Source organism: Phascolarctos cinereus, unplaced genomic scaffold (assembly GCF_003287225.1).
Source record: "Phascolarctos cinereus isolate Bilbo 61053 unplaced genomic scaffold, phaCin_HiC Scaffold_726;HRSCAF=1367, whole genome shotgun sequence".
Taxonomy (NCBI): Eukaryota; Metazoa; Chordata; class Mammalia; order Diprotodontia; family Phascolarctidae; genus Phascolarctos; species Phascolarctos cinereus.
In genome coordinates this window covers 216,946,703-216,974,456 of record NW_027556098.1, presented here as the reverse complement: position 1 = coordinate 216,974,456, position 27,754 = coordinate 216,946,703, and the positions used below count along the sequence as shown (strand labels likewise).

Here is a 27,754-nt window from a genome sequence, read left to right as displayed (position 1 = left end):
TGCCCAGAGTCACACAGCTAGTAAGTGTCTGAGGCCATATTTGAATTCAGATCCTCCAGATCTGAGATCTACCTACTGCCCCACCTTGCTGCCCTTGAAAATGCAAAGCATTTTGATAACATTTTTTACAGGAAGCAGTCTATGCAATCACTTTTTCTGAAGAGTTTAACAGAGAGAAACCAGTTGCTACAAAAAGAAACCAAAAGAGCCTAAAAATGGCCTTAGCAGTCAAATACTTGATCTGCTTGCTAAAATTGAGGGAGGTGGTGGCCAAAGGCAAAGACATTTTAGTGTAGATACCCATTTGTAAAAGCCTTACAGAAGGAAGTAGTCAAAGTTCTTGAACAGTATTGTCTCAGAAATAGCAAGAAATGGTGGATAGAGAAAGAAATTTACAAAAGCTTGGTAAGAGGCTCAGTTTAACCAGATCATCAAGGGAACTTAAGGATAAAAAATAAAAGGACAACAGATGAAAATGGTAGGAGTGGAGGGGGGAAGGGGTGTGTGTGTGTGTGTGTGTGTGTGTGTGTGTGTGTGTGTGTAGGGGGGTGTCAGGGATGATAAACCATAACAAGCTCTTCTTTCCATCAATAACAGTACAACCAACACATATAATATGATATTAAAGAAGAGGCATTACCATCTACTTTGCTGCTACACCCTAAAATAATGGGACCTTTCCATCTGACTTGTAACTGAACCTTCCACATATATAATCTCTCATACTAGAATGTGAGCTCCTTGACGACAAGATCTGTCTTGATTTTCTCTTCATATCCCCAGTGGTTAGCACAGTGTTTTGCACATAGTAAGCCCTTCATAAATGCCTTATTCATTCACTCATTTTGTTTTTGGGTTCTAACCTCACAGTCATGTGTTGCACACAGAAGTAGAAATGATGCTATAAACTAAAAAATGTGTACATAGAGGAGATCCATGCTGGAGGCAGCACAACTTCAAGGCCTGAAAGATACCTGAAAGAAAGCGTGATGCCAAATACTTGGGAAAAAATCATGAATGGTATTACTATGAAAAAAGACTCTTGAGAAAACATCAATAATTACCGACCCATATGCCTGTTTTGCCACCTCTGTGAAGTTTTTGAGAATAATTTGCACATTCCTCAAGGGCGTCCTCGATGGAGGTATCAGAAAGGAAAGAGCAAGCCTTTTAACATTAAATAATCTACAGCTGGCTGTATCTTTATGGTCAAACAGTTACTGTGCCTGTTGTTTGTTGACCAAAAAAAGCATTTGATTTGATTCTATAGAGCCAAAAGCTGCCAAATGACTGTCCTCCAACAGGGGCCCTCTCATCGCTCCTTTCAAATCACCAGGCAGTGGCACAGTGTGCTGGGAAGAGCACTGGATTTGAGGTCAGCAGAGTTGAGTTTCAGTCACTCAACTTCCCTGGTTCTTGGTTTCCTCATCTGTGAAATGAGGGGCTTGGACTACATGCCCCTTCTAGCCTTAAATCTATGATCCTGTAGTCCTAGGAAGCCTTGAGGGATCAGAGGGAATAACTTAGCTCAATGACTTTCTGATTGTATACCAATCAAGTGAGATATAAAATATAGAAGGAGCAGTTGTGAGTGGAGAACAAGAGGGGCAGTTGTGTAATAAGACTAAGTTTGCTTCCTTGGTAACCATGTTACATCAAGTAATGTATAAGTAGGTAGGTCCCCAAAACACTGAGCAGCCTCCCTGCACAGGATTCCCAGGAGCATGTGGACAGAAGTCAAAGCAGGATGAGAAGCTGTGTCAGGGTTGTGATCTGACCACTGTTGGAGGGAAAGAGAGATAACATCTAATAGAAGTGGCCCCCTTCACAGTTGCAAACCAGTTCTAGTCATCCATTTTTAGATAACCACAGAAAAGATCTTAGGTATAATTTAGTCCAGTTCTGTCATTTTGCAATTAAGGAAACTGGGACCCGGAAAGGTTAAATTCATTTATTCAGTAGACATTTATTAAGTCCCTACTATGTGCCAGGCCCTGTGCTAAGCACCCAAGGCTAAACAGACAATGAGTGTCATAGCTAGCACTATATTCCAGATCTCAATGAGTCCATATGAGTCCATGACTTTTCTTTCTTTCTTTTTTTTTTTGGCTAGGCAATGGGGTTAGTGACTTGCCCAGAGTTACACAGCTAGTAAGTGTTATGTGTCGGAGGTAGGATTTGAACTCATGTCCTCCTGAATCCAGGGCCGGTGCTCTAACCACTGTGCAACCTAGCTGCCCCTAGTCCATGACTTTTCACTGAACCCTGTTACCACTTGTAATTTAGTTCAGTTTTTTTTACCGATGTCCTGATAAATTAGCAGTATCATTTGTGGCACATTAAGATGAATGAATGACACTGTGATTGAATTAGAAAACCCCTTGCTATGGAGCTGAAATAACCATTTAGAGGCAAATGCTTTGTGCTGATTTAGTGGATGAAAGTACAGTGAATCCAGTTTTGCACCACTGGAACTCAGGGGTGTTTGAAAGATCAGAAGAGAAAAGTGGATAGAGAGTTGGTGCTAGGAGCTGGTTGATCATAAAGGAGACTTCTTCTAGCACTTTAAGAGCCATATTCTTGTGTACCTCAGTTTATATAATAAATGTGTTAAAATATTTTAAATAAGTAAGATCTAAAAAAATTAAATCCTGTTTTCCTACTAACTCTCCTTTGTAATTTCAGGAATTTTTTATCTTAATTTCTGATTGATCTTCATCTTTATGTCTTTGAACAAGTTAGCTGTAAATTTCTTTAATCCTCAGCCTGTCTGTCACGTTGTTAATAATGTAAATATTCACCTTAACATAGAATTATAAGGGAAAGAAAGGTGAAAAGAATCTATGCTGCTATTTAAGTGATTTAGTGAAGGAAGAATAGTTTTGTAATGAGAATAATCGTGCCCTAATGCATCTATTTTGTAAGTCTGGAATTTTTCCATATAAGGTTTTGTTAAAGTAGAGTTATATAGCTATGTACTTAGATTTTATAGAGGTTTCTTGGGGGAAGAGGGATAATGGAGGGTCAAGCTAGATGTATGGGACTTAACTTGAATTCATTCTTAGTTCAGAGTTGGGCTAAAGGGGAGATTCTTCAGAAGAAGGCAAATTCTGAGTTGAGGTTCAAGGGATCATGGGAACATGGTTGGAAAAGTTCATAAAAGAGATTGTTCAAGATATGGTGCACCTTGCACAAAGTTTAAAAAGCAAGAAATAAATGGGAGCTGAGGTTTTTCAGTTAACAATGATCAAAGAGGCCAGTCCAAATGATGAGAGTAGTACTACTACTACTAATAATAGCTCACATGTATATAGTGCATTACACTTTCAAATACTTTCCAATGTATTATCCCACTTCATCCTTATAACAACCTTGTGAGCTGGATAACAACAATAACAACAACAACCGTATCCAACATTTCCATGGTGCCTTAAGGTTTATAGACTGTTTTATACATGTTAGCTCATATAAATCTCAGGACAACCTTGTGAGATATTATTATCCCCATTTTATAGCTGAGGAAGCTGAGGCTCAGCGAAGGTAGTTCCTTCCTCAAAGAGCTGTGAGAATCAACTGAGATATTATATATGTTATATACATATGTATATGTAAAAAAATATATATACACACACACATCCATCCATCCATACACACACACACACACACACACACAGAGGCTGTCTGGTACAACCTCCTCAGTTTTACAGTAGAAAGAAATGAGACCTAAGAAAATAAAGTGACTTGTCCAAGGTCTCACTGGCAGTAATCATCAGAGGTAGAATTTTAACTCTAAGACTTGAGGAGGTATTCTTTCTACTATATTATACTACTTGCTTCACTTTAAAAAGCTTGAAAGACTATATAAATGTCATTATTAAAACTCTTAAATGTTAATAAATGAAGCTACCAGTTGCTGTACTCTAAAGAATATAGAATCCTTTCATTTTTTTTTTATCCATTATGAGAAGCAAACAGAAACTTGAGAATAGATGGAACCATTACTAATTTACTAAAACAAAAAATTGTTTTGCTCTCTGGGTTTAGTAGCTACATAGTACCAAAGAGCCATAAAAAACAAAACAAAACAAAACAAAACAAAACATTCATTTCCCTAAAAGAACAGGAGAGGGGAAAAGACCCAACCTTATTGAATACAACTCTTGTCCTATGGAACTCCAGTAAAAACTAAAACTTTGTATCAATGGAGGAAAGTTTGTATGCCCTCTTATGTTTTAGTTTATTTTAAGATACGGTATGAACAATTTCAGCAGAGATTATTGAAAATGGAGAACTCTAAGAAGAATAAGCTTCCTTTAAGAAGAATAAACTTGATCAGATCCTAGACTTCATTCCTAGACAAAACACTTTATGTTTGTCAACTTAGATGGAGGTCTCCATTGAAGTACCTTGAGAATCTGTCCTTTAAATTATTTTTTTTTTCAGCCGAAGAGAAGGTTTATTAGAACATCTGTCATATTGAGCAGACTCTTAAGGAATCTGAGCAGTGGCTAGATTTTAGGAATCTCAGCATTTGACTAGATTGTAAGAATCTGAGCATTTGGCTTGTTTGTAAGAATCTAAATACCTTGATGGACACAAGATGGACCTTATATACAGAAACACTGTGAGAGGGATCTAGGAGTGGCCAAGTAGTTTGCAGGGACTGTGAGGTAATAGAATGTCAGGGACCTTGGACCAAGTGGCCAAGGGAGAATGGAGACTATCTGGGAGGGCCAGGCTACGTTAAGGGTAACAGAGAGTTGGGAGATTGGGTGTAGCTACAATGAAAGGCCAGTTGATGGGATTATAGCCTCAGGTGAATGCCAGAGATTTGGCCATATGGGAAAGTCCAGGGTTTTTCCTTTCTGGGGTCCAGATCCCAACCCCATCCCATCATTCCCCCTTCAAACAAATGGGATCCAAATTCTTTTGGGATAAGGGGAGAAGGTCTTGGCTTCTGAAATTGCTTCTTGCTGGCAAGGGGGATAGAGCTGTCCCTGCCTTGAGGGGGTCCCAAAGAGGAGATTGACTGGAACGGAGCACAGGCGGTATGCAGGGAACAATGGGGGGACAGTGGCTGGTACCTGCTGTTTGCTATGAATTGTAGGCGAATGGCCTGTAGTCTGGAAGACATAAATCTAACAGAAAAGACTGCAAGGCCCAAATGATAGGATAAAACATCCTTAGCTCTGTTTGGATTTAGATAATTCAGTTTTCCCACCATGCTGTATCAAATCCACCTCATAGCCAGACTCAGGAATAGCCAGGTGGGTAACATTCCTTTTCAATGGAACTAAATGGGGAAACTGAGCCAGGAGGATCCCATCTTAGACTGAGGCTAAAATTGTCCTCAGCTTTTCCCAATGCTGACTTCCCACCAGTATTACATGCTCTCTGAGTAGCTTGTGGCATTTCTTTCAGGTGGTGGATTATTGATTATCAATGGATTATGTTCCATTAGACAACTCAAAATAAAATCCCATGACTCAAACAGCAAGTTTCACTAATCACAGCTTGGAAAAAACTTTTCCAGGATTTACATCCCAAATTTAAATGTGTCCTGGTGTAAAAAGGTGATCATTAGAGATTTCTATATACTTGCAAATCTCAGCAAGCCATAACCCAAACAAGCTTTTTGGCAAGTTTACACATTAAAAACAATAACCATAACAATAGCCAAATTATTTTAGGGGTAACCAAATAATGAAAAGTTGCTTGACATAACTGAAACAATTAGAACTTGAAACAAACCCATTACTAATCAGGTGACTTCAGTTTTGAAATTCCTCCTTACAACCCTGATCACTTTTTTCTCCCATTCCCTTTCCCTGAGTCAAGAGGGTATCTGTTAACCCTTCTCACAGAAGAGAGTTTCACTCTTCCCCACCCCCTCTCCTCCGAATTCACCCTTCCCCACCTGGCGAAAGGAAGGAGTGGGAAATGGCAGCAGCTACAGCATGGGCCCCACTGGCAATGGCCTTGGGTCCTGGGGCAACCTTTGCCTGTAAGTATCACCCAGGTTCAGCACAACCCACTCAAAGTAAAGAAGCTAGCCTCTGAACTTAGCTAAGTATGCTCTTTTAAAAGTTATAGTTTTAACTGTTAATGCTGAACCTGGGTGATACTTACAGGCAAAGGTTGCCCCAGGACCCAAGGCCATTGCCAGTGGGGCCCATGCTGTAGCTGCTGCCATTTCCCACTCCTTCCTTTCGCCAGGTGGGGAAGGGTGAATTCGGAGGAGAGGGGGTGGGGAAGAGTGAAACTCTCTTCTGTGAGAAGGGTTAACAGATACCCTCTTGACTCAGGGAAAGGGAATGGGAGAAAAAAGTGATCAAGGTTGTAAGGAGGAATTTCAAAAGTCCTTAATGATTGATCACAAAACCTCCAGAATCTGCTAAGATGTGTTTAGCTGTTCTAACTTTTCCCTGTAACCTCCATGAAGGAGGATCCAGGGGTTTAGAGGGAAGGAAGTAAATAAGCATCAGAGAACCAAAAAGCACCTACAGTTTTCACAATTCTCTAGCGCCGAGAGAATTGACAGATTGGGCATATGCTTCTGGATAGGGCATCTGTCCTCATCCTCTATGCTGTGAAAGGTGTACCCAGGTCCATGGCCTCAAACCAATGCAGTGGACTGAGAGCCTGAGAGCATCAGGCCGAGTACAGGACAGCTTTGTAACTGTCTGCCTGAAAAGTACTTCCAAGCCTTTCTAGGTGCTCGGAGAGTGATCCCAACTGCAGGGCAAGGAAGAAGGGGCGGGGCTTACATACCTTCTTCTTCCAGAAGAACTTATGGTTAGGCAGTTTCCCCCATACAGGCCACAAGGTTTAGGGGTGAGGGACCCCAAAATCACAACATGTGGGTCCTGTCCAAAAGAATTCAACCCAAGCCTTCTTTCAGCCAAACACAAGGTTTATTAGAACATCTGTCATATTGAGCAGACTCTTAAGGAATCTGAGCAGTGGCTAGCTTTTAAGAATCTCAGCATTTGGCTGGATTGTAAGTCTCTGAGCCTGTCCTTTAAATTATCAGTACAAATAAAGATGGTGTGCTAATCAGAGTTACAAATAACTTAAAACTGGGAGAGCATAGTTAACATGTCAGTGTGAAAAAAGATTTAGATAGGCCAGAATGTTGTCTCAAGCCTGTGAAGACAGAATTTCATAGGGATATATACTTGAGTTTAAAAAAAAAAACAAACCACAGAGCTTGGAATATAATATTCCGAATGGGCAAAGGAGATAGGATTACAACCAAGAATCACCTACCCAGCAAAACTGAGCATAATCCTTCAGGGAAAAAATGGATATTCAGTGAAATAGAGGACTTTCAGAAAGCATTCTTGATGAAAAGACCAGAGCTGAATAGAAAATCAGACTTTCAGATACAAGACTAAAGAGAAACATGAAAAGGTAAACAGGAAACAGAAATCATAAGACACTATTGAGGTTGAACTGTTTACATTCTGTATGAAAAGACGATATTTGTAACTCATGAGTCCTTTGTCAGTATTAGAGTAGTTGGAGGGAAAAAAAATATATGTATGTATGTATGTATGTGGATAGATAGATAGAGGGCACAGGGTGAGTTGAAGATGAAGGGATGATATCGGGAGAATAAAATTAAGGGGTGAGAGAGGATTATACTGGGAGACAGAGAAAGGGAGAGGTAGAATGGGGGTAAATTATCTCACATAAAACAGACAGGAAAAGGCTTTTACAGTGGAAGGGAAATGGGGGGGAAGGTGAGAGGGAATGAGTGAATCTTATTCTCATAGGATTTGACTTAAGGAGACAATAACATACACATTCAATTGGATATGGAAATTTATCTTACCTTACAGGAAAATAGGGGGGAAGGGGACAAGAAAGCAGGAGGATGATAGAGGGGAGGGCAGATTGGGGGAGAGGGTAATTACTCTCTAAGAGAGAGGCAAGCACTTCTAAAGCAGGACAGGGTCAAAAGAGAGAATAGAATAAATGGGGGGGCAAGATGGGATTAAGGGAAATATACTTAGTTTTTCACATGACTGCTATGGAAGTATTTTGCGTGACTACACATGTATAACCTGTATTGAGTTGCTTGCCTTTTCAATGAGGGTGGGTGGGGAGGGAGGAAGAGAGAAAATTTGGAACCCAAAGTTTTAAAAATACATGTTAAAAAAAAATAGTTTCACATGCAACTCAAAAATAAGATCTACAGGAAATGGGATATAGAAATCTATCCTGCCCTACAGGAAAATTGAAGGGGAAGGAGATAAGAAAAGGGGGGAGGAGAGATAGAAGGGAGGAAAGATTAGGAGAAGGGGTATTCAGAATGCATTCCATCTTGGGGTGGGGGAAGGGATGAGATAGGGAGAAAATTTGAAACTCAAAATCTTGTGGAAGTGAATGTTAAGAACTAAAAATAAATTAATTAAAAAAACCCAACATAACCTCATAAATACAGAGTAGGGAAACATGGATAGAAAAGCAGATTCCCATTTGATTTAAGGAAAAATTTGCCACCAATTAGAGATATTCACAAATGGAATGTGTCAGGGATAGTGAGTTCCTTTGCATCAGGAATTCTTCAAGCAAAGTCTCTGTGACTACTTATCAGGGATATTGTGCAGGGAATGCTTATTCAAGTATGGGGGTGAAATTGATGTCCTCTGAGATCAGTCAGTCAACAAGCATTTATTAAGTACCTACAGTGTGCCAGGTACTATGCTAATAGATAGGGATGCAAAAGAAAAACGAAAACCAATTCTTTCTTTCCAGGAGCTCATGGTTGGGAGAGACAACTTGCAAACACTTTGTATAAACAAGATAAATTGAAGATAATCAACAAAGAGAAGACTCTAGAATTAAGGGGACTGGGAAAATCCCTTCTGTTTCTGAGATTCTATTATAGTATCTTCCTAATATCAAGTGTTTAAAAAAATACTAATATCAATTGTTATAATCCAGGCAAATGTTTTTACTTAACACTTTCTTATAAGTTAACATTTCTACCTTAAAGTTTTGGCCCTAAGAGATTTGCAGCTGCATAAATTGCCTGACAACAGGATTCTTCCAGGTTTTTTTAATAGTCTCACTTGCATCTGTGATTGTAAGTGAAAATACACTTAGATTTTCAAAAACAGTTCATTTTATCTAGGCCATTTGTTCAGCAAATTTCTCTAATTCTTATGTAGTGATTGCTGTAAATAATTTCAAAAATAAATTTCCCATTACATAGCTTTTAGAAATTATTTGGTGGAGTAAAGTCTAGTTGAGGGGCAGCATGGCATAGTGGATAGAGAATCAGGAAGACCTAAGTTCAGGTCCCACTCTAGCTATCTATGGGCTATGTGACTTTGGGCTATCAGTTGTGTTGGGGAGGAAAAGAAAAAAACAAAAAACAAAACTGTTCCTGCCCTCAAGGAACTTACCTTCCATCAGGAGAAACAATATGTACACATACAAGTAAATACAAAATATGTGCAAAGTACATACAAAAACTTGGAGGGGACACTATTACCTGTGGGAGAGGGATTAGAAAAGGCTTGGAGGTAGCTCTTGAGTTCAGTTGTGAAGGGTACTAGGTGGTAATATAGAGGAAGTACATCCCAGGAATGGCAGATCTTATGACAAGAAGTTTTGTAACATAGAATGGGTTGAGGGGAATAATGGGAAATCTGGCAGAAAGCTAAATTGGAGCCAGATTTATGAAGAGCTTTAAATGTTAGTTTGTGTTTAATCCTCTAGTCAATAGGAGGTCACAGAATCTTCTTAAGCAGGGGAGTGGCATGTACAAACAGCTTTAGGAATATCAGTTTTGCAGCTATGTAGATAATTAACTGGAGGAGAGAGATTGGAGGCAAGGAGCCTAATTAAGTGGTTGTTGCAGTAGTCTAGATGAGAGATGGAGAGTCTAAACTAGGGTGATGATTGTATGAGTTAGGCAGAAGGGGACAGGGATGAGAGATGTTATGGGGGTAGGATTAACAGAATTTAGCAACTGATTAGATACATGGAATGAGAGAAAATGAAGACATCGAGTCCAAACATGTGAACTTGGGTGACTAGAAGGATTATGGGGTCCTCAAAATAAATTGGGAAGTTAGGAAGGAGTTGGTTTCTGAGGAAAAGCTAATGAGTTCTGTTTGGGACATATTGAATTTGAGATGCATGGGACATCTGGTTTAAATGTCCCACTAGGCAGTTTTGGATGAAGGATGAAGTTTAGAAAACTGTAGATATGCCTGCCTGGTGGAAATCATATGCAGATTGGACCCATGAGTACTCATGAGGCCATTGAGAGGATGCAAAGAGAGAAGAAAACAGCCTAAGAAAGGGCCTTGGGGTACACCCACAGTTAGGAAGTGTGATGTAGATGAGACAGCAAAGGAGACTGACAAGGACCAGTCAGAAAGTAGGGAGGGAATTAAGAGAGAGTATTATCACAAAAATCCAGAAAAGAGAGGGTCATAGTTCAAATGCTGCAAAGAGGTCAAGAAAGATGAGAACTAAAAAAAGGCCATTGGATTTGGCCATTAAGACATCAGTGATAATTTTTAAGAGAGCAATTTAAATCAGATGATGAGGCTGAAAGCCAGATTACAAACAGATAAGAAGTGAATGAGAGAAATGAGAAGTAGAGGCAGTGTTGTTTCCCCCGCCACCACCACCCAGGAGTTCCTTGTAAAGGTGAGGAGAGATACAGGACTTTAAAGGAGATAGTGGGACCAAGTGGAGAGACCAAGTCATGTGGAGGCATCAAGGAAGGAGCCAATAGATAGGGAGAGATTGAAGATGGGGAAGGGAGGGATTTCAGGATCTGGAAAGGATAGGATCAAGGTTGCAAGAAGAGTATTGAGAATGGAGTAAACGAGGAGAGTACAGGGAAAGGTAACATTTATTTAGCACTTACTATATATTATGCATTGTGCCTGAGCACCTTTACAATTATTGTTGCATTTAATCCTCACAACAGCACTAAGAGTTAGGTGCTATTTGCTCAAGGTCACACAGCTCTTAAGAGTCTGAGACTAGATTTGAACTCAGATTTTACTGACTGCAAGCTCAGCTCTCTATCCATTGTGCCACCTAGCTGCCCCAAAGATGTCAAGGGGTTGTGTGATATAGAAAAATGGAGAAGTTTGGTGTGAATGGCTGGTGCCCCCCCCCCCCCCCCCCCCCCCCCCCCCGTAAACTATGATGTGAGTTCCTCAGCTGTGAAAGTCAGGGGAAGTAATGATATGGGAAGCTAGAGGAGAGGAGAGAAGATTTATGCAGCCTGCCATGGGCAATGTGATAGAGAATTAATTAGGGGGAGAGTATAAGAATTGGACTGCCTTGCAAGAATGAGAGCCCTGTTGAAATGACTTAACATGGATTTGTAGTGGCTCCTTCCAGCTCGCTTGACGGATTTCCAGAGCCTTGGTTTTATTTTTTAATCCATTAAGTGAAGATGTGATCTCTGAGGCTCCTTCTAGCTCTAAATCTAAGACCTAAGATGACAAACAATCATCATTCTGCATTGGTAGGACTTTTCTTACCAGAAGTTTCCTACACCAATAAAAATAACGAGTCTAGAGGAAAAATATTAGATATCAATTTATGGTAAACATCACTTAAATAAACATTTTGAAGTTATTGATGTTGTGATGTGTGTGTTTGTGTGTGTGTGTGTGTGTGTGTGTGTGTGTGTGTGTGTGTTTAAAGGCTTCATATCTCAGGATGAAATTTGAAGGGAACAAACCAAAATAGTTATCAAATATAGGTTACCCATCTCTTTCCAGGGTGCCTGAAATTCCCAGGGTTGGTCCTTTTTGGGTGTATCTTTTTCCAGAAAATCTAAGTTAAAATGCATATGTAAATATATTACCTTGGAGTTAAAATAGTTAAACCTTGAACACTCCTAATTAGCAGGTATTTGTTCTCTGATTAGCTGGGAAAGGATATTTTTACTTCTAGACTGGAAAGGAAATAGGTCAACATTGAGAAGAGTTGAGGTTGATCTGGAGCAAAGTCCTTGGAGGCTTTTGATGGGGGAGAGAGGGAAAAAGAAGGGCTCCCAGAAGTGAAGTGGAGACCTGCTAAAGGCAAACTTAGCAATTTTGCCAAACCCTAATCCTTACAGCACTAAATGAAGTGCAGTTAAAATATGCAGCTGATGGGAAGTAGTCTAGAGATCGAGTTATAGAGCCCATACAATTAAAATGAATTTTACACCATCATATTCAACTGGGTTGTATAATAATGATGTTCATGGAACATCATTTACCTCTCTGACATACCTGCTACTTGAGCGAAATAATACCTTTGTGGCTGAGAACTAAACATAGAGGCAGTCTTTCTTTTGGAGTCTAAACAGAGAGAGCAAGCCTAGAAAATAGCATGTTAAATTCACATGTGGATTGTTGGCAAGACTACAGTTTAGTTTTATCCAGTGTATTTCTGATACATTTCACTAAATGCCTTTTTCAGAAAAGGGGGGAGACTGGTAGTGGGCCTGATGAAAGTGAGCAGTGACTCAGTGGCTTAAGAAATGGCAGTTGGGGAATTTGAATCCTAAAATAAAACCATACATAAATTGACCAAATATTTTTCAGCAGTGAAGTAACCAGTAGCGAGAAGTAAAGCTTTATTGTATGCTTTCCCTAAGTGCCTCAGCTGGTCGGGCTGATCATTACCATGCTGCCACTTTCCATATCCTTGCCGCTGCTACTCCATGTCCTTTGTTGTTGCTCCATTGGCCAAACACATGTAGCAGTACCATGGGGCACGGAACATACCCCTAGGCTACTAAATGCTGCCAGATGTGGTTAGGATGAATTGATTTAAATGAGTATGATTTAAATAGTTAACTTTACCTGTTTTCTTTTGAGTTTTGAGTTTCTTTCCTATAGTAAAATGCATTTTAAAAATGATTCCAGTCATGTCTTGTGTCCTGTCCTACCTCCTTGTGCTGGGGGGGAGGGGGCAGGGAGACAGAAGGGAAAAAGGATGGATATTTGGTTCATTGAGTTCTAGTGGTTTTGACATTTCCCTTTTTGGCAAATATTTGTTAGATGCAACTGATTTATTTATCTTAGTGAGAAATGTTTTGATTGTTTAAAGCTTAGGTGGATTTTACAAGTAGGAATTTTTAGCTGGAATTATTAATTTTGTCTGAGCCCTATTTATTTCAAAGCTTCTAAAAGAAAAATATTTCTTACTTGGCCTAGAGAAGCCAGTAGTTTGCTGCTTCAGCAAGCTAATCTTGCTATATAATAACTTTTTTTTCCTGTTTGCATTTTATCATGTGTGAAGCAGTGGGGTGAGTCCATATCTACAAACACAGATACCTGTTCACTTGTTTTTCATAACAAAATATTTACTGAAGTAATACATTAAATTTTTTTTCATTTTAAAGGCAGATTACTTTCACTTGGATCAATTGATTGTGTAGTAATTATTTTTCGTTATCTTGCTTGTTTTTCTGTTTGTTTGTTTGTTTTTATAAATAGGGATAAAAACTAGAGCTGTGATTTCACTGGTATAGAGAGCTTCCAGATGGGGAAATTCTCTTTGCTAATATAGGTCAGCACCTTCTCTGCAACTTAAAGTCTTGGGGCAGGTGCACTTGACCATATATCCAGCAACTTTTAAAAAAATACATACATTTTAATTACTTTCAGAATCATTGGTTTCCTTTGCAATCTTATGTATTTTATGCATTTTAAAATATTGTTCTGAAAAGTTTATAGGTTTCACCAATGTGTCACAGGAGTCTACAGCATAAAAAAGGTTAAGAACCCTTGTCCTAAAGAGTGGCTGTGAAGTTAAGCAACTTGCCCAGGGTCCATAGCCAGCATGTGTCAGAGATAGGAGTGGAGCCCAGTTTTTCTTGGCTCCAAGGCTGGCTCTCTGTCTACTATGCCATGGTGTTTTTTGAGAGCTAAAATAAAACATGAAAAATTTTCCTTGCCTCCAGATTATCAATATGTATTTTAAGTTACTAGCATTAAAATAAAAATGTATTTAAGTAGAATGAGTGTATATTTATGTACATATGAACTTGGCCAAACCTCAGTGCCCTCATTAGTAAAAACAGAGATTGGACTGTCTCTTCCAACTCTAAATCCGGTAATCCTAATGTTTTATTTAGAAATGTGTTGATCTGTAGTAAGAGCAATAGAGATAAAAGTAACAACCTTATAGCTGTTACTTTTAATCCTCAAGATTATTAACTACCTGTGAGGAAAAGGGGAGTAAGTTGCTGCTTTTTTGGGGGGAGTCTTAAATGAATGCTTTCTAACAATGAATAGGCTGATATCTAGTTAGCAAATTACTTTTTCTTGTGTATCAAATGCTAGAGTCTTGAAAAAGCCATATATCTGAGAAGTAGACAGTTTTCTCCCGACACCTAGGAAGCTTTCCCTAGCAGGGTTGGGATAGTAGAAAGCCCAGGCTGCCTAGAGACAGCTCTGCCACTAACTGTGTGACCTTGAGCAAGGCACTTATTTATTCCCTTAAGAGACAGTCTGATCACATTTAAATGGAGGGAAGGAGAAGTTGGACCTGATGATCTCTGAGGTTCCTTCCAGATCTGAATTTCTATGAATGAAACATAGTAGCATCCTGTACCATTATACATAGCCCATAGAAATCAAGAAATGTTTCTCAAAGCCACTAAATGATGCAGTGGAAGCTTTGGCTCAGGAGTCAAAGGATGAGGATTTAATTCTCACCCCTTACACTTGGTACCTGTGTCACCCAGAGCACGTGACTTGAAACTCCCTCAGTTTCCTCATCTTACAAATGAGGAGGTTGGATTCTGAGGTCCTTTTCAACTCTAGATATATGGTCCCACGAACACTTGACCTTTTAAAGCCTGTTTCCTCACGTATAAAATGAGAGAGTCCAACTGAGCAGCCTCTGAGGTCCCTTCCAGTTCTAGATTTATGGTCAGTCATTGAAGAGCAGGCAGTTGGAAATGTGTTGTTTCCTGTGGTTTGCCTTCTTTGTGGGAAGGAAGGGTTGGGAGAAAGATCCTATGAGCCAAGCCCAGGGTGAAGGTCAGGAGGACAGATGTATAAGGTCTGAGCTTGTTGGGGCCACTACAGGAAGGGAAATACCTCTCAGGAAGGATTTATAGAGGGAGTACTTTTAGATTCCCCTGGAACCAACTGCTTCTGCAACCGTAGATATTCATAGCCACAGGCTTCTCCGGGATGCCACTCTTGAGAGAGAGAGAGAGAGAGAGAGAGAGAGAGAGAGAGAGAGAGAGAGAGAGAGAGAGAGAGAACCTTAAGACAACTTCTGAACAACTGATTAAGACAATTGAATCGTAGAATCACCTTGTTGGCAAGTTACAATTGAAGACCATTCCTTCCATGCTGTAACGTTCCCAACATGATCAGGTTTGGGCATTGCTGCTGACAAAGTTCCCAGCTGCTGACCTGAACACTAAGTACATTAAATTTCTTACATATATACATATATCTATACAGTAGTGTGCTAGTAATTATTTAACAGTCGTCTTTGGGTGTGGTGGTGGTGTGTGAATGCATGCAGAACATACTTTTAAGTTTAATCTGCATGCTTAATGTTTTCTCCATTGCTTTCTTAAGTCTAGACAATCAACAAAACCGTAAATCAAGCTATGATTTGTAGGTTGGCCAATTTTTGAAGTGTGACTGCTCACCCTGAAAAATTAACAATTATACAGCCATTTCAAGCTGGCTGTAGCATTCCCCACCCTCTATCTCTATATTATACTTAGAGCCCTACATCTCTGCTATCCCGTGGTAGGCTGCTAACTGGGGCAGGAGTTTGCTAGCTTCTAAGGATCCTAGGAGATGGGAATGAGGCTAAGATCCTTTGACCCTCTTCATTCCCCTTCCCTCCTGCCAGTCTCCCTCTCGCCCATTTTCCTTGGTAGTTCCAGACCCTTTGAACCTTTTAACCACCAGGGGTGGGGGAACAGGATTGGGGCAGGTGAATGGAAGGGTGAATGCCTCCCTAGAATCTCCATATTCCTTTCTCCTTGTATAATGTTGAGGGAATTTTCCTGTAGAAACGATATTATAAATGATGTTCATTTTTCAGACCATGCCATCAATCTTTAATGTACTACAGCTCCCATATGTTTGCAATATCGTAGTTTTCACTCCTTCTATTGTATATATACAACATTTTATTTATACTATTGGTTAATGAGCTTGTCTGAGAACCTAACCACTATATGTAACATTGTTTCTGTGAGAAAACATGTCAAAGTTCCAGACAATTGATTTGTAAACACATTTGTGGAGTGCCATTATTTGTAAATTGAGAGTTTCCTGCATAAATTAATTATTCAGCACCTAAATGTTCTGCTCCAAAAATACTATGCAACATGTGTTTATTATTTGGTGGGAAAGGAGAAAAAATGAACAATAAGACACAATCCTGTGTACATAGAAAAGGTAGTATCGAACAGTTGAAGGGAAGAGCTCTGGGGGATATGAATTCATATCCCACCTCCAACCCTTGTATAAGGCTGGACAAGTGACCTACCTTACTTAGGCCTCAGTTTTCTCCTCTCTATTATGAAGAAGTTGGAATAGATAATGGGTTTTTAACATGGGGTCTGTGAATTTGTTTTTTAAAACATTTTGATAACTGTATTTCAATATATGGGGCAGTGAGGTGGTGCATAGAGCACCAGGCCTGGAGTCAAGAAGACCTGAGTTCAAATCCAGCCTTACACACTTATCACTGTGTGACCTTGGATAAGTCACTTACCTCTGTTTGCCTCAGTTTCCTCACCTATAAAATGAACTAGAGAGGTAAATGGCAAACCACTCCAATGTCTTTGCCAAGAAAATACCAAATGGGGTCACAAAGAGTCAGATTGAAAAGGGAGTATACAGAAGTTGTCACAGGGGTCCATGACACATAAAAAGGTTAAGAACCCTTGAAATTGATGGATTCTGAGGTTCCTTCTAATTCTAGCTCTGTGATCCTATGGCTTAAAACTATGATGACCAAATCTGAATTTTGCAAAGTTGCTACTGATACCAAAAGTTTAATCTCTCTGTCTCTCTGTCTGTCTGTCTGTCTGTCTCTCTCTCTCTCTCTCTCTCTCTCTCTCTCTCTCTCTCTCTCTCTCTCTCTCTCTCTCCATCTTTAGTTTGGGCCTCAGTTTAACATTTTATATAAAAAGTTCAAACATATACTCAATAATAGCTGCTACTCTAACTTATTTAGGCATTAGAAATGATTATCTGCTTTAGGCTATGAGCCAGAATAATTTCAAAAGGAAATATTCATTCTCAGTTATAAAAGCAGAGTTCATAAATTCCGGTTGCTAGGTCGCCACTTGTGGTTGAAAGTTTCAGGGTGGCAGGGAGAGGGGGAAACCGAGGCTGGAAGAACTTTTATGTGTTCCCAAATTACCTACCACCAAACCTAGATACTGCTAATCTCTTTGATTACATGGTTGGGTTGCATCACCAAGGTCATCCTTACTACTACTAAGGCATAGCAGTTGAGGTGATGAGAACAGGTATGGAATGTATTTGATTATGGCAAAGCCTTAGAAATAAAATGATCTTAAAGCATGCATGTTACTCCCCTTTCCCCAGCAACTGAACACATACTTGATTTTCATGATATATAACCTTTCCTTTCACGTATCATCAAGAAAATGCCTTAAGAGACAGGTCTGATATCACTCTGCAGAAGCCTGCTTGCCAGCTAATTTTTTTTTCTAAATACAGAAGAGGAAATGGAATTTGCTTATTGCATATTCTGTCTCTAGTCACTCTGATGTCTAAAACTGGCTTGATGGTGCATGGTGAAGTAGAAAATCCTCAAGGTGACCAAGCCCGATTTGCTTTAAGATCAAAGCCAACACCTTCAATCATACTGCACTTGGAAATAATTAGGTACATATGATCTGTAGAGCACTGGTGTGCTTTAAGCTATTTGAGCTGCTCTAGTCTGCATTGGCTGAAACTTTGGGCCACATTATCACTCCAAGAACAGTGTGCTGCAGTGATGTGGGGGTTACAAATGCATAAATAATCACAAGGAGAAATCTGTCTTCAAGAAAAGGCTGTGATCTCCACTCTGTTGAGGCGAGATGAGTTTCCAGCTTCTTCCAGTTATACCTTGCTCAGAAACAGGAAGCAACTGCAGGTTAGGGCTTAGCTATCATTTGAAATTTTTGTTGTTTCACAGGATGAAAATCCAAACAAGGTATCACAGGTTTAAAATTAGATCTTCCGCTTGTAGTTTGGAATAATTTAACGGAGACAGTTTCTTTGTACTGGCTATGTGTTTTGACTTTTTAATGGAAAAATCAATCAAGTGGGAATAATTTTAAGAAGTTTTGTTTCTCATAAAGGAGTTGAAGAAAACTCACCATAAAAAGAATATACACTAAATTGTAAACTCTTTAAAGACAGGAACCATGTCTTACTCATCTTTATATCTCTCTCTTTGTGCCTAGGGCATAGTAGTAGATGCTCAATAAATGCTTGTTCAGTTTAATTGACTTGAGAGAATTCATCTCTATTATCAATTTGAGAATACCAAAGAAAACCAGGGACTTACCACTCCCCAACCACCTACCCCATGACCTATTGGGTCTCAGAGAAAAATCAGAGCTTTGAAATATTTTGAGAATAGGTTTCTCAGTCTTTTTTCCTTAACCAAATGAATGACAAATTCAACAAACATTCATTAAATGAGTACTAGGTACTGGCTCTTCTGATCTCCGTTCTCAGATTTCCAGGTGTCAATTGGATATATCAAAAGACATGTCTCATCTTAAACTTAATATATCCAAAAGAACTGGTTACCTTTCTCCCCGAACTCTCCCCTCTTCCTAACCTCCCCCTTACGGATGAGAGTATCATCATCTCCAGTATTAAAAGTTTACAAAGCACTTTACAAATATTAGCTCATTTTATCCTTACAGCAACCCTGGGAGATCAGTACAATTATTATGTCCATTTTACAAATGATGAAACTGAAGCAGACAAAAGTTAATGACTTGCCCAATCACATAGCAGTTAAGTATTTGAGGCAGGATTTGAACTCATGTTTTGCTGATTCCAGGTTCAGTACTGTAGTTGTATATTCTGTCTCCAGCATCCTTCCAATTACTTGGGCTTGGAACCCTGTCTCTTATCCCCAACCCCCACCTAATCAGTTGCCAAGTCATTTCTACCTTTGTAACATCTCTCTTCTGATGCTGCCATCACCTGGTGCAGGCCCTCATTGCCTCACACCTGGACTTTTACAGCAGCCAGCCTTCTGGTTGGTTTCTCAGTCTCAACTCTCTCTTCACTCTAGTCCATCTGTCTTCTAGACTCAACTTTTTTCTAGACTCAACTGTCTTCTTAAAGAGTAGGTCTCGGGCAGCTAGGTGGTGCAGTGGATAGAACACTGGCCCTGGAGTCAGGAGGACCTGAGTTCAAATCTGGCCTCAGACACATGATACTCACCAGCTGTGTGACCTTGGGCAAGTCACTTAACCCCAACTGCCTAACCCCCCCCCAAAAAAAGAGTAGGTCTGACCATATTTTCTCCACCCTCATCCCCATTCAACAAATTTCAGTGGCTCCCTATTACCTACAGAGTCAAGGTCAGGATAAAATCCTGTTTGGCTTTTTAAATCTTGTTTGGCTTTTAAAATCCTTCATAACCTTTCTACTTTTCTAGTCTTCCACCATTACCCAGCCCCCATTCCCCCATGTATTTTGAAATCCAGTGACATTGGTTTCCTTGCTATTCTTCAAACAAGACTCTCCTCACTGGCCGTGAAAATGTCTAGAATTTTCATTTTCCCTATCTCTGCCTCCTGGCTTCAGTGTCTTCCTTCAAGTATCAGCTAAAATCCCACCTTCTGCAAAAAGTCTTTCCTAGTCCTTTTTAATCTTAGTGTCTTCTCTCTGATATCTCCAATTTATCCTGTATATATTGTGTCTGCATGTAGCTTTTTGCATATCATCTGTCCTAGTAGACTATGAGTTCCTTGAGAGCAGGAACTGGTTTTTGCCTTTCTTTATATCTCTAGTGTTTAGCACAGTGCCGGCATGTGGTTGGCACTTTATAAAAGCTTGTTGACTTGATTTAACTTAGATGTATAGAAGCCTTGGACTTTGGTTTTTGCTTCTTGCAAATGTGCCTTTAGGGTATAGCACTATGCTGCTCTCTCTCCAAACCCAGTGTGTTGTAGTATTCACTAAGGTGGGAGTGAAGGTATATAGCAACTACGTGGGAGGGAGTGTCTGGGGTTATCACAGCTGTCACTAACAACCACTTCCTTGCGGGTGGAAGGCAGCATTTGGAAATGGTGCCATAAAAAGCCAACAGATAGTTCCTGCTCTAATACGTGAAGTCGTTTTACTAAAAGAGAAATCTTAGAGAACTTTTTAGGTTTTCCCAAGTCATTGCTACTCATTCCATGGGATCTAGCAGGAACAGAATCAATTGTAAGAATGACCTTTGAGAAAGATAAACAAAATGAAAAAGCTTAATGTTGTAGATATGTGCCCTAGCAAGTGTCCCCTCCATCACAGCTCAGAACTCTAAAGAAGCTTACATTTGGGAACAAAGAGCTGCTAGTAGCATGGTCATGTTCATACTTGTTGTTTAAAGAGCCTAATTTATATATAACATACCATTGAGTGGGGAGAATGGGTATTCCTTTTGAAAGTGCCTTTGATAACTTGACTTTCCCCAGCAGTAAACTGAATTGTTCCTCTAGATGTCCCAGTGTTGTCCCCTGCTAGAAAGAAAGGAAACTCTAGGGTTGTTCCTTGTCTGATGTTGAAAACATTCTCAAGGAAAGAAAGAAAATATTCTCACATTTTTTATCTGTTGCTTTTCATATTCCAAAGCACATGCTTCATTTCATTTGGGACTAGCTTGAGGTGATTTGAAGCTATGTTTTAAAGAATATTTAGCTGTTTCATCTTGCCCTTCTACCCCTTTTTTCCCTACCACCCCTAACTCCCAACAGAGCTGAGTCATTATTTGGTGGTGACAGGGTTGCTGACCTAGTTGGAGTTAAGGCAGCCACCATGTCAAAACAGGAGTCCACTTTGAAGGAATATTTTTGTCATCCTTGGAATCTTTACAGACACATAATTTACATATGTGGTATCACTGGCCGAAGCCTCTTTTCTTACCCTCTCTATGACTAAGTTCCCTGATTTTTTTCTTCCTCCTTGAATAGAACATAGTTCAGTGTTTTCCGACATTGCCACGTCATGTTAGTTTTTGTTGCAATTTGCTACCTCTGAGACCTGGCCCTTCGAGGCCTACATAGTATTTGAAAATAGGGCCAGTGGCCTTGAAGTATTTTTCTGAATAAATAACAAAATACTTTTTTTGATGTCTGTAACTCTGTTTTCTCAAAAAGCACACGCATAGATAACTGACCAATGGTGAGTGCCATTGGCATTAACAGGTTTTCTAGTTTTAATGTTCATGGACTGTTTTTTTTTTTTTCATTCTAGCTGTCGGAATGATTAATGTGACTAGGAAAATACTGTTGACCCATTTAAATCATGTCAAACAACATCCCTTGCTCATCTACATAATGAAATACACACTGAACATTAGATCTTAAGTGTGGGAGCCAGTGAACTACAAAATAATGTTTTACTCATTTATATTAGGAAGTAAAATATGGGACATTAGTACGAATCATAGTATTAAATATTAAACCATGCAAATTGTAATTGTCATTGAGAAAGAACTATAACAGAAAAGACTAATAGCATTTCAACTATAGTAGTTAATTAGGGGAGGTTGGGGGGGCGACGTGCAACAGTATGAGGTTTAAGAAAAGTCTATATGTCAGATGTATCTTTAATATTCTGATATCATGGGATTTATTTCATGTAGTTAAGTTCTTTCACTTGTTAATTAGCAATTTGGCAGTCTTAAAACATAGCTGTATCAAAAATATTAAAAAAAAGTCTTTATTTTTTCATTATTTTAGTAAAATATCCTCTGAATTCTTAGTTGAAATGAAAAGTTATTTTGATCATCCATCAGACAACAGATAAGATAACCCTTTAAAAGAAAGGTCAATTTTATATGGACATTATTTCCAGTGAGTTTAAATAAATACAAAATTCAAAGATAGTGAATTTAGGCTATTAGGTTTCTATAGTTACGAACCTTTCTGATTTATTTTGTGTATTGTGTAAATAGGTCTATGAGTCACCTATAATTATTTGTTTTTTTGTTTGTTACATTGGTAATTCTGTGTTTGGTTGAATTTAATACAATTCACACCACATGCTTTGGTTTATGTATATTTTAGTGTGTGTGATTGACAGTGATTGAGCATTTCTCATGGAGTGCTTGTTTTTTTTTTGTCATAAATGATGTATGTTGGTAGTACTACAAATATAAACAAGTTCTTCCTCTATCACTGTTTAATAAACAGGGAATTTTATGCAAAGAAGAGACCCTTGTATATTTTAAGCAATAAGGTAAGGTAAAATCTAATTTGATATTCCTATGAAACATTCACATTACAGGTATTTTTTTAACTGTTCTCTTCAGAACTTGTTCTATAATTCTGTCAATTACTCAGGATATTGAATGTTACATAGGGATGTATGGGTAACCATACTATTAAATGAATAATATTTAAAGATGGGATAAAAATAGAAGTTTTCTGATAAAACTTCAATGCATGTTTTCTATAATGAACTTGGGGAGTGATGTAGTTGCACAGTGGAACCTTTGGGTAAATAGCTTCTCCCACTACCACCATTTAACACCCCCTCCCCACATGCACAAATATGAAAACAGCTGGTACATCAGTTTTGATATTTGGATGAATACCTAAGTTTTACAGACTTGATGATAGGCCAGGTGGTAGAAGAGTTGATTTTCCTGTATACGGTGACACTGGAATTCCCTTGTCTAAGAAGGAAGTTGGAATAAGAACAGAGACTGACTCTTTCATAATTCACCTAGTTGGATAGTACCTATGAACTTCCTGGCTCTTTCTTTTAGGGCTTGGACAGTTTCCAACATTAGAAGGTTAGCTAGGATGATGTAGCTGCATGTTTATTAACATGAATTACCTGCAGCACATTAAAAAATTTTAAACCAGTTTTTCACTGCCAATCAATACACTTTGATTTTTGCTCACCATCAACCCTCTACCAATCAGGGAATACAAAATAATTGGGCTGATAGCTCAGGTAAAATGTCATTAGATAAATGTGGAGAAAATTCCAAAAGACATTCCTCACAAAACCAATGGATTTTTGGCTTAGCCACCATTTTGCATTTTGTTCCCCACTCTTAGTTTCCCTCTAATGGATGTGTTCTTTTTTTTTAATTATTATTATGTCTGTATTAGAAATATAGTTCAAAAGGTTATAAATAATATTTTGCTATTAGGACAGTTATATCAAAGCCTTTCAATATAAAAATGTGAAGATGGATTTAACTGTCTACTAAGTGTGACAGTTATTATCCAATTCCATTGGATGATAGCATTTTAAGTTAAATCGTGCTTTCAGATGTGAGCAGCAGCTTGTTTAAATAAAAATAGAAATTATAGGTACTTAAAAAAACCATCTCAGGTTGAGGAAATGATTTTATGGTCAGATATCTCTCTCTTTTTTTTAAAATTAATTTATTTTGATATATCAACAATCACTTCCATATGCTTTTGAGTTCAAAATTTTTCTCCCCCTTCCTCCCCCTGACCCTCCGCAACATGGCTCACAATCTGATATAGGCTTTACATTTACATACCCATTAAACATATTTTCACATTAGTGAAGTTGTAAGTAAAAATTAAAACCAACAGGAGGAACCATCAGATATCTCTCTTGCCAAAGAAGAGTAACACCTGACCAAATACTCAACAAGTCTCCCTTTTAAGTATGTAATATTTGGGATACTCTCAGTTATTGTATTTTTACCCAAGACTATGGGGCTAAGTAAGCTTTTGTGCTTACAGTTAGCCAAATTGTACTTACAATCCAGCCAATCTGAATGTATTACATATATAGTATTTGTGGTGACATAACTATTCCAACCCCAAAGAAAGCTACTCTCAGAAAATATGAAATTTTCTTTTTTTATTACAGTCTGCTGTGTATTTTGTCTTTATTTTCATCGTGAAAATAATTCTTTGAAGTGTGACCTTAGCTTCTATTGTTTTAGTGCTATGTATATTCAATCACAGAAACATGAAAGTACATTGTTTTCTTAAAGCCTTCGCCTTTTCATTTTGGGTTGTGATTACTGACTCTAGTGACCATCTCTTCTATTGCATGGTGATAAGGCAGAGAAAAATCCACACAATTATCAAAACCATCCAAGTACAGAATTTGTATTCAAATGTATTCTTTATGTTTTCTGTTCTTCACCTGGAGTTATGCAATCAATGAAAACATTGCATGTAAAGCATTTTGGTGTAGGTTTTTTAAAGGCAGTGGTACTGCATTGGTCAGCCCAGATGGAAGCTTCTGAGCTATTTTATGCCAATTGTTTGCAGAAATGACTTTAAATGCTACACATACATACTTGGGGGGGGGGGGACCAGCTAGCTCTAAGATACTGCATATACAGTATCATTGGTGTTTTTGTGAAATAAAGCCCCCAAATTCTCCTAGTTGTTTTCATACACTTTAATACAGTAGAAGCAATGCATATTAAAGCTGTATCCCTAGTCAGCAGCAATGAGGCTTTTTTGTCCCCTTTCCTAGGTTTCCTATGGTACTATGTGATTTTGGTCCTAAATAACTCATATTTTAGTTAGGATTATGTGTAACAGGAGAGTGTGTGTGACCTATTCTCTAAAAGAATTAAAGGCAGGCAAGGATGTTACAAAGTAATGGTACTTTATCTGTTTTTTAATTGAGATATTTTTCATATAAATTGTTCCTAAGATTCAATCAGTGTGTGAATCTTATCAACTTGCTGTTTCTGGTTCTGATTTGTGTGTTTTATTGCAAACTCCTTTATTTTCTTCATCTTCACCAAAAGTGTGTAAGGTAAAAGGAATGTTTCTCTTGCTAGACTTTGAAAAGTTGAAATTTGCCAGATGTCTTATGCTAACTAGGAATCTATATTCCCTAGGTACCACCAGTGTGAAACTCTTAATACTACTCAGCCTGAGCTTTTGGATTGGATTCATTTTATGTTGTTCTGTGCTTCTACTTTAATTAGCACTTGTCTTTTGTTTTGTTACTTATGTGGTGTTGCTGGATTCAGAAAGCCTAAAGAGGAATGGTTTTTTGATGACATTTTTTCACAAGGCTTAACTAGAATAAACTATTACATTTTAACTATGGTATTAATAAATCACTTCTCTGTTTTCCCAAGAAGAATACAATATTTCTTTGTCCAAAAAGTTGGCCTGTGTATATGCATTGTTAAAATGCAAAAGAATTCTACTTTTCTATAAACTTTAACTTATATGCAATGAAATGTACTACATGTATAGTATGATCATAAAGGCGAGCTTAATGATTTTCTATTTTGATTTGAAAAAGCTTTCCATTTTAAGGAGAAATTTGACTACAAGTTAATACTCCTTCCTTCCTTCCTTCTTTCCTTCCTTCTTTCCTTCTTTCTTTCTTTCCTTCCTTCCTTCCTTCCTTCCTTCCTTCCTTCCTTCCTTCCTTCCTTCCTTCCTTCCTTCTTCCTTCTTTCCTCATCCCTCCTCTCCTGCCCTCCCTCATCTCATAAGCAATTTTCTGTTAGCTTTGGACTTTGAGTATGAGTTCTTACTATGGTAATTTTTTTATATCAAAAACATGGGCTGGGTTTCTAGCATAATATTCTTTTCACTCCTCTAGGATGTACCATTATAGTAAATATTCTTGTTTCCCACAGACTGGAGGATGGTTTATTTTATCCTATTGCAAAGGAGTTGAATAGTGATCAGAGAATTAGCAATCCAGCTTTTTAAAAGAAGTAAAATGAGAGCTTCCCCTCAATTTTCTTCTTGTTTGTCATTGACATTATACTCCATCAATTGCTATTGATAGAAAAAGGAGGAAAAAAAGGTGGCATGGAGCCAACTTCCTGAAAGAGCCATAGAGGGGGTCATGTTTTGTCGTGACCTGGGCACTGTTGCTTGAATGTTGTTATTATTAGGCAAGGGAGCCCTAAGGCTGTCACCCTTCCTGTACATAGAAGAGGCTCTGAGTCTTGCTAGCTTTCTAACTTACCTTCTCTAGGACTGTGACCTCTGGGGCTTTAGTTTATGGCTGAATGATGAATTCTGAGAACTCTAGTTATGTATTTGCTTCACCTTCATTTGAATAGGCACACTAAGCAGAGAAATAATAGATGGTTTCATAAATAGTGGTGGTAGTGTGCCCAATTTTAATATGAGAAAAATATAGGAATTCAAACAAAACCTTATTGGCCTTTATTAGCTTACTCTAGTCTAGTGGAAACTGCCAACTACAGCATTAAATGACTGGTACAAATTGTGAGATTCACGTTACATGGTGTTTCTGTGTAAAAAAGCATTTATGATTGATTTTTCTGGCCATATAAGAACACTCTGCATTTCATAATATCTTATGCTTTCAAAATATGATATGACTGTATTGAATAAAATTAACCATAAAGCCACTATTCTTTGCATCTCAATTAGAATCTTTATTTTAGACAAGTATATGTGCCATTACATTTTGGGGTGCAGCTGTACATTTAACCATATTTTGAGCATTTTTTAAAAAAAAAATCTCCTTCCTCCCAACACCTGCATAGCAAATGGGATTGTATCCTCATTAAAAATGTTGTTTAATAAACACTGTAGCCTTGTCATCTGGGGGGAGGGGAGTTGCCAAATGCTGCTAATTAGAGAAAAATATTTTTTTTACAGGCTTGTAAAACAGATTTAGTCTTCTCTCTGTAATGGCATCTTGGCTTGTAATCCAGGAAACAGTCGTGTATGGTGTCCATATCCATGATTTCCTGAAATGGAGAAAAAGTGTGGAAAGCATCTGGAGAAAAGGAGACTCCCTTTACCAGCTTGTTTCCTGTAAGCTAAATTGGAAGACCTTGTCTGTGCAAATAGATTTCAAAATAGAGCCTGCCCTTTGACTGTCTCCATAATTACATGGCTCTCTCTGTATTTTATTTGGCTGCCAGAGCAGTTAACCCCTGGAAGTAAGGGGCTGATGGTGGCGTGGGCCAGCATGGCTACACATGTCCATGTGAATTGAATACACTGTTTAGAGAAGCCTAGCTAAGACTTCATTACATTATTCTTTAACTTGACTTAGAAATTTTTACAAGTTAGATAATGTTGATTGTGGTTGGTTAAAGACCCACTATATGTATATAATATATAGGTATTGGTTGTTAAAAAAAAAAAAGGAGGAGGGGAGAAAGTTCCTTGTTGCTTTGATGTAATCAACATCTGTCAACAGAATGAATTTGCTTTTGTTTAGTTTCAAGGGCTCTTGTCCTTCTGCTTTGCCCAATCAGTTTGTGCTTCAGCCTGGGGCATTCCTCTATGTTGTTCTTTTATTCACCAAATGCACAGGTTTTCTCTTGTGAAATATGAGCTTCTCTTCTGCTATACAGGTTACTTGGAAATGGAAGAAACCTTTAATCTTTTACATTTATTCTTGAAATGTGCATCTTGAATAGTCATAAAAAATCAATAAGAGAGGTGTATTAAGTATGCAGACTATTTAATTTTCCATTCACTGCAATTTTTCTAAGATAGCAACACTGTCATGTGGATCTTCAGTGTTTTAGGTTAAGAAATAGAAGACAGAGACACATTTTGTCA

General features: G+C 38.4%; 1 protein-coding gene across 5 annotated transcripts in view; it reads left to right on the top strand.

Annotated features, from left to right (window-relative positions):
• The window catches only part of METAP1D (methionyl aminopeptidase type 1D, mitochondrial), an 89,099-nt gene that overhangs the window by 31,720 nt on the left and 29,625 nt on the right, over positions 1-27,754 (top strand). For 3 of the 5 annotated variants that reach the window (XR_002325439.2, XM_078146971.1, XM_020990965.2), the window contains exon 2: positions 26,837-26,995. The exons of the other annotated variants lie outside the window; for them this stretch is intronic. Coding sequence is in view for 2 of the 3 variants with exons in the window: in XM_078146971.1 (XP_078003097.1) it covers positions 26,869-26,995 (127 nt within the window). In the remaining variant the exon portion in view is untranslated. The remainder of the gene's footprint in view (positions 1-26,836; positions 26,996-27,754) is intronic. 5 annotated transcript variants of the gene reach the window in all.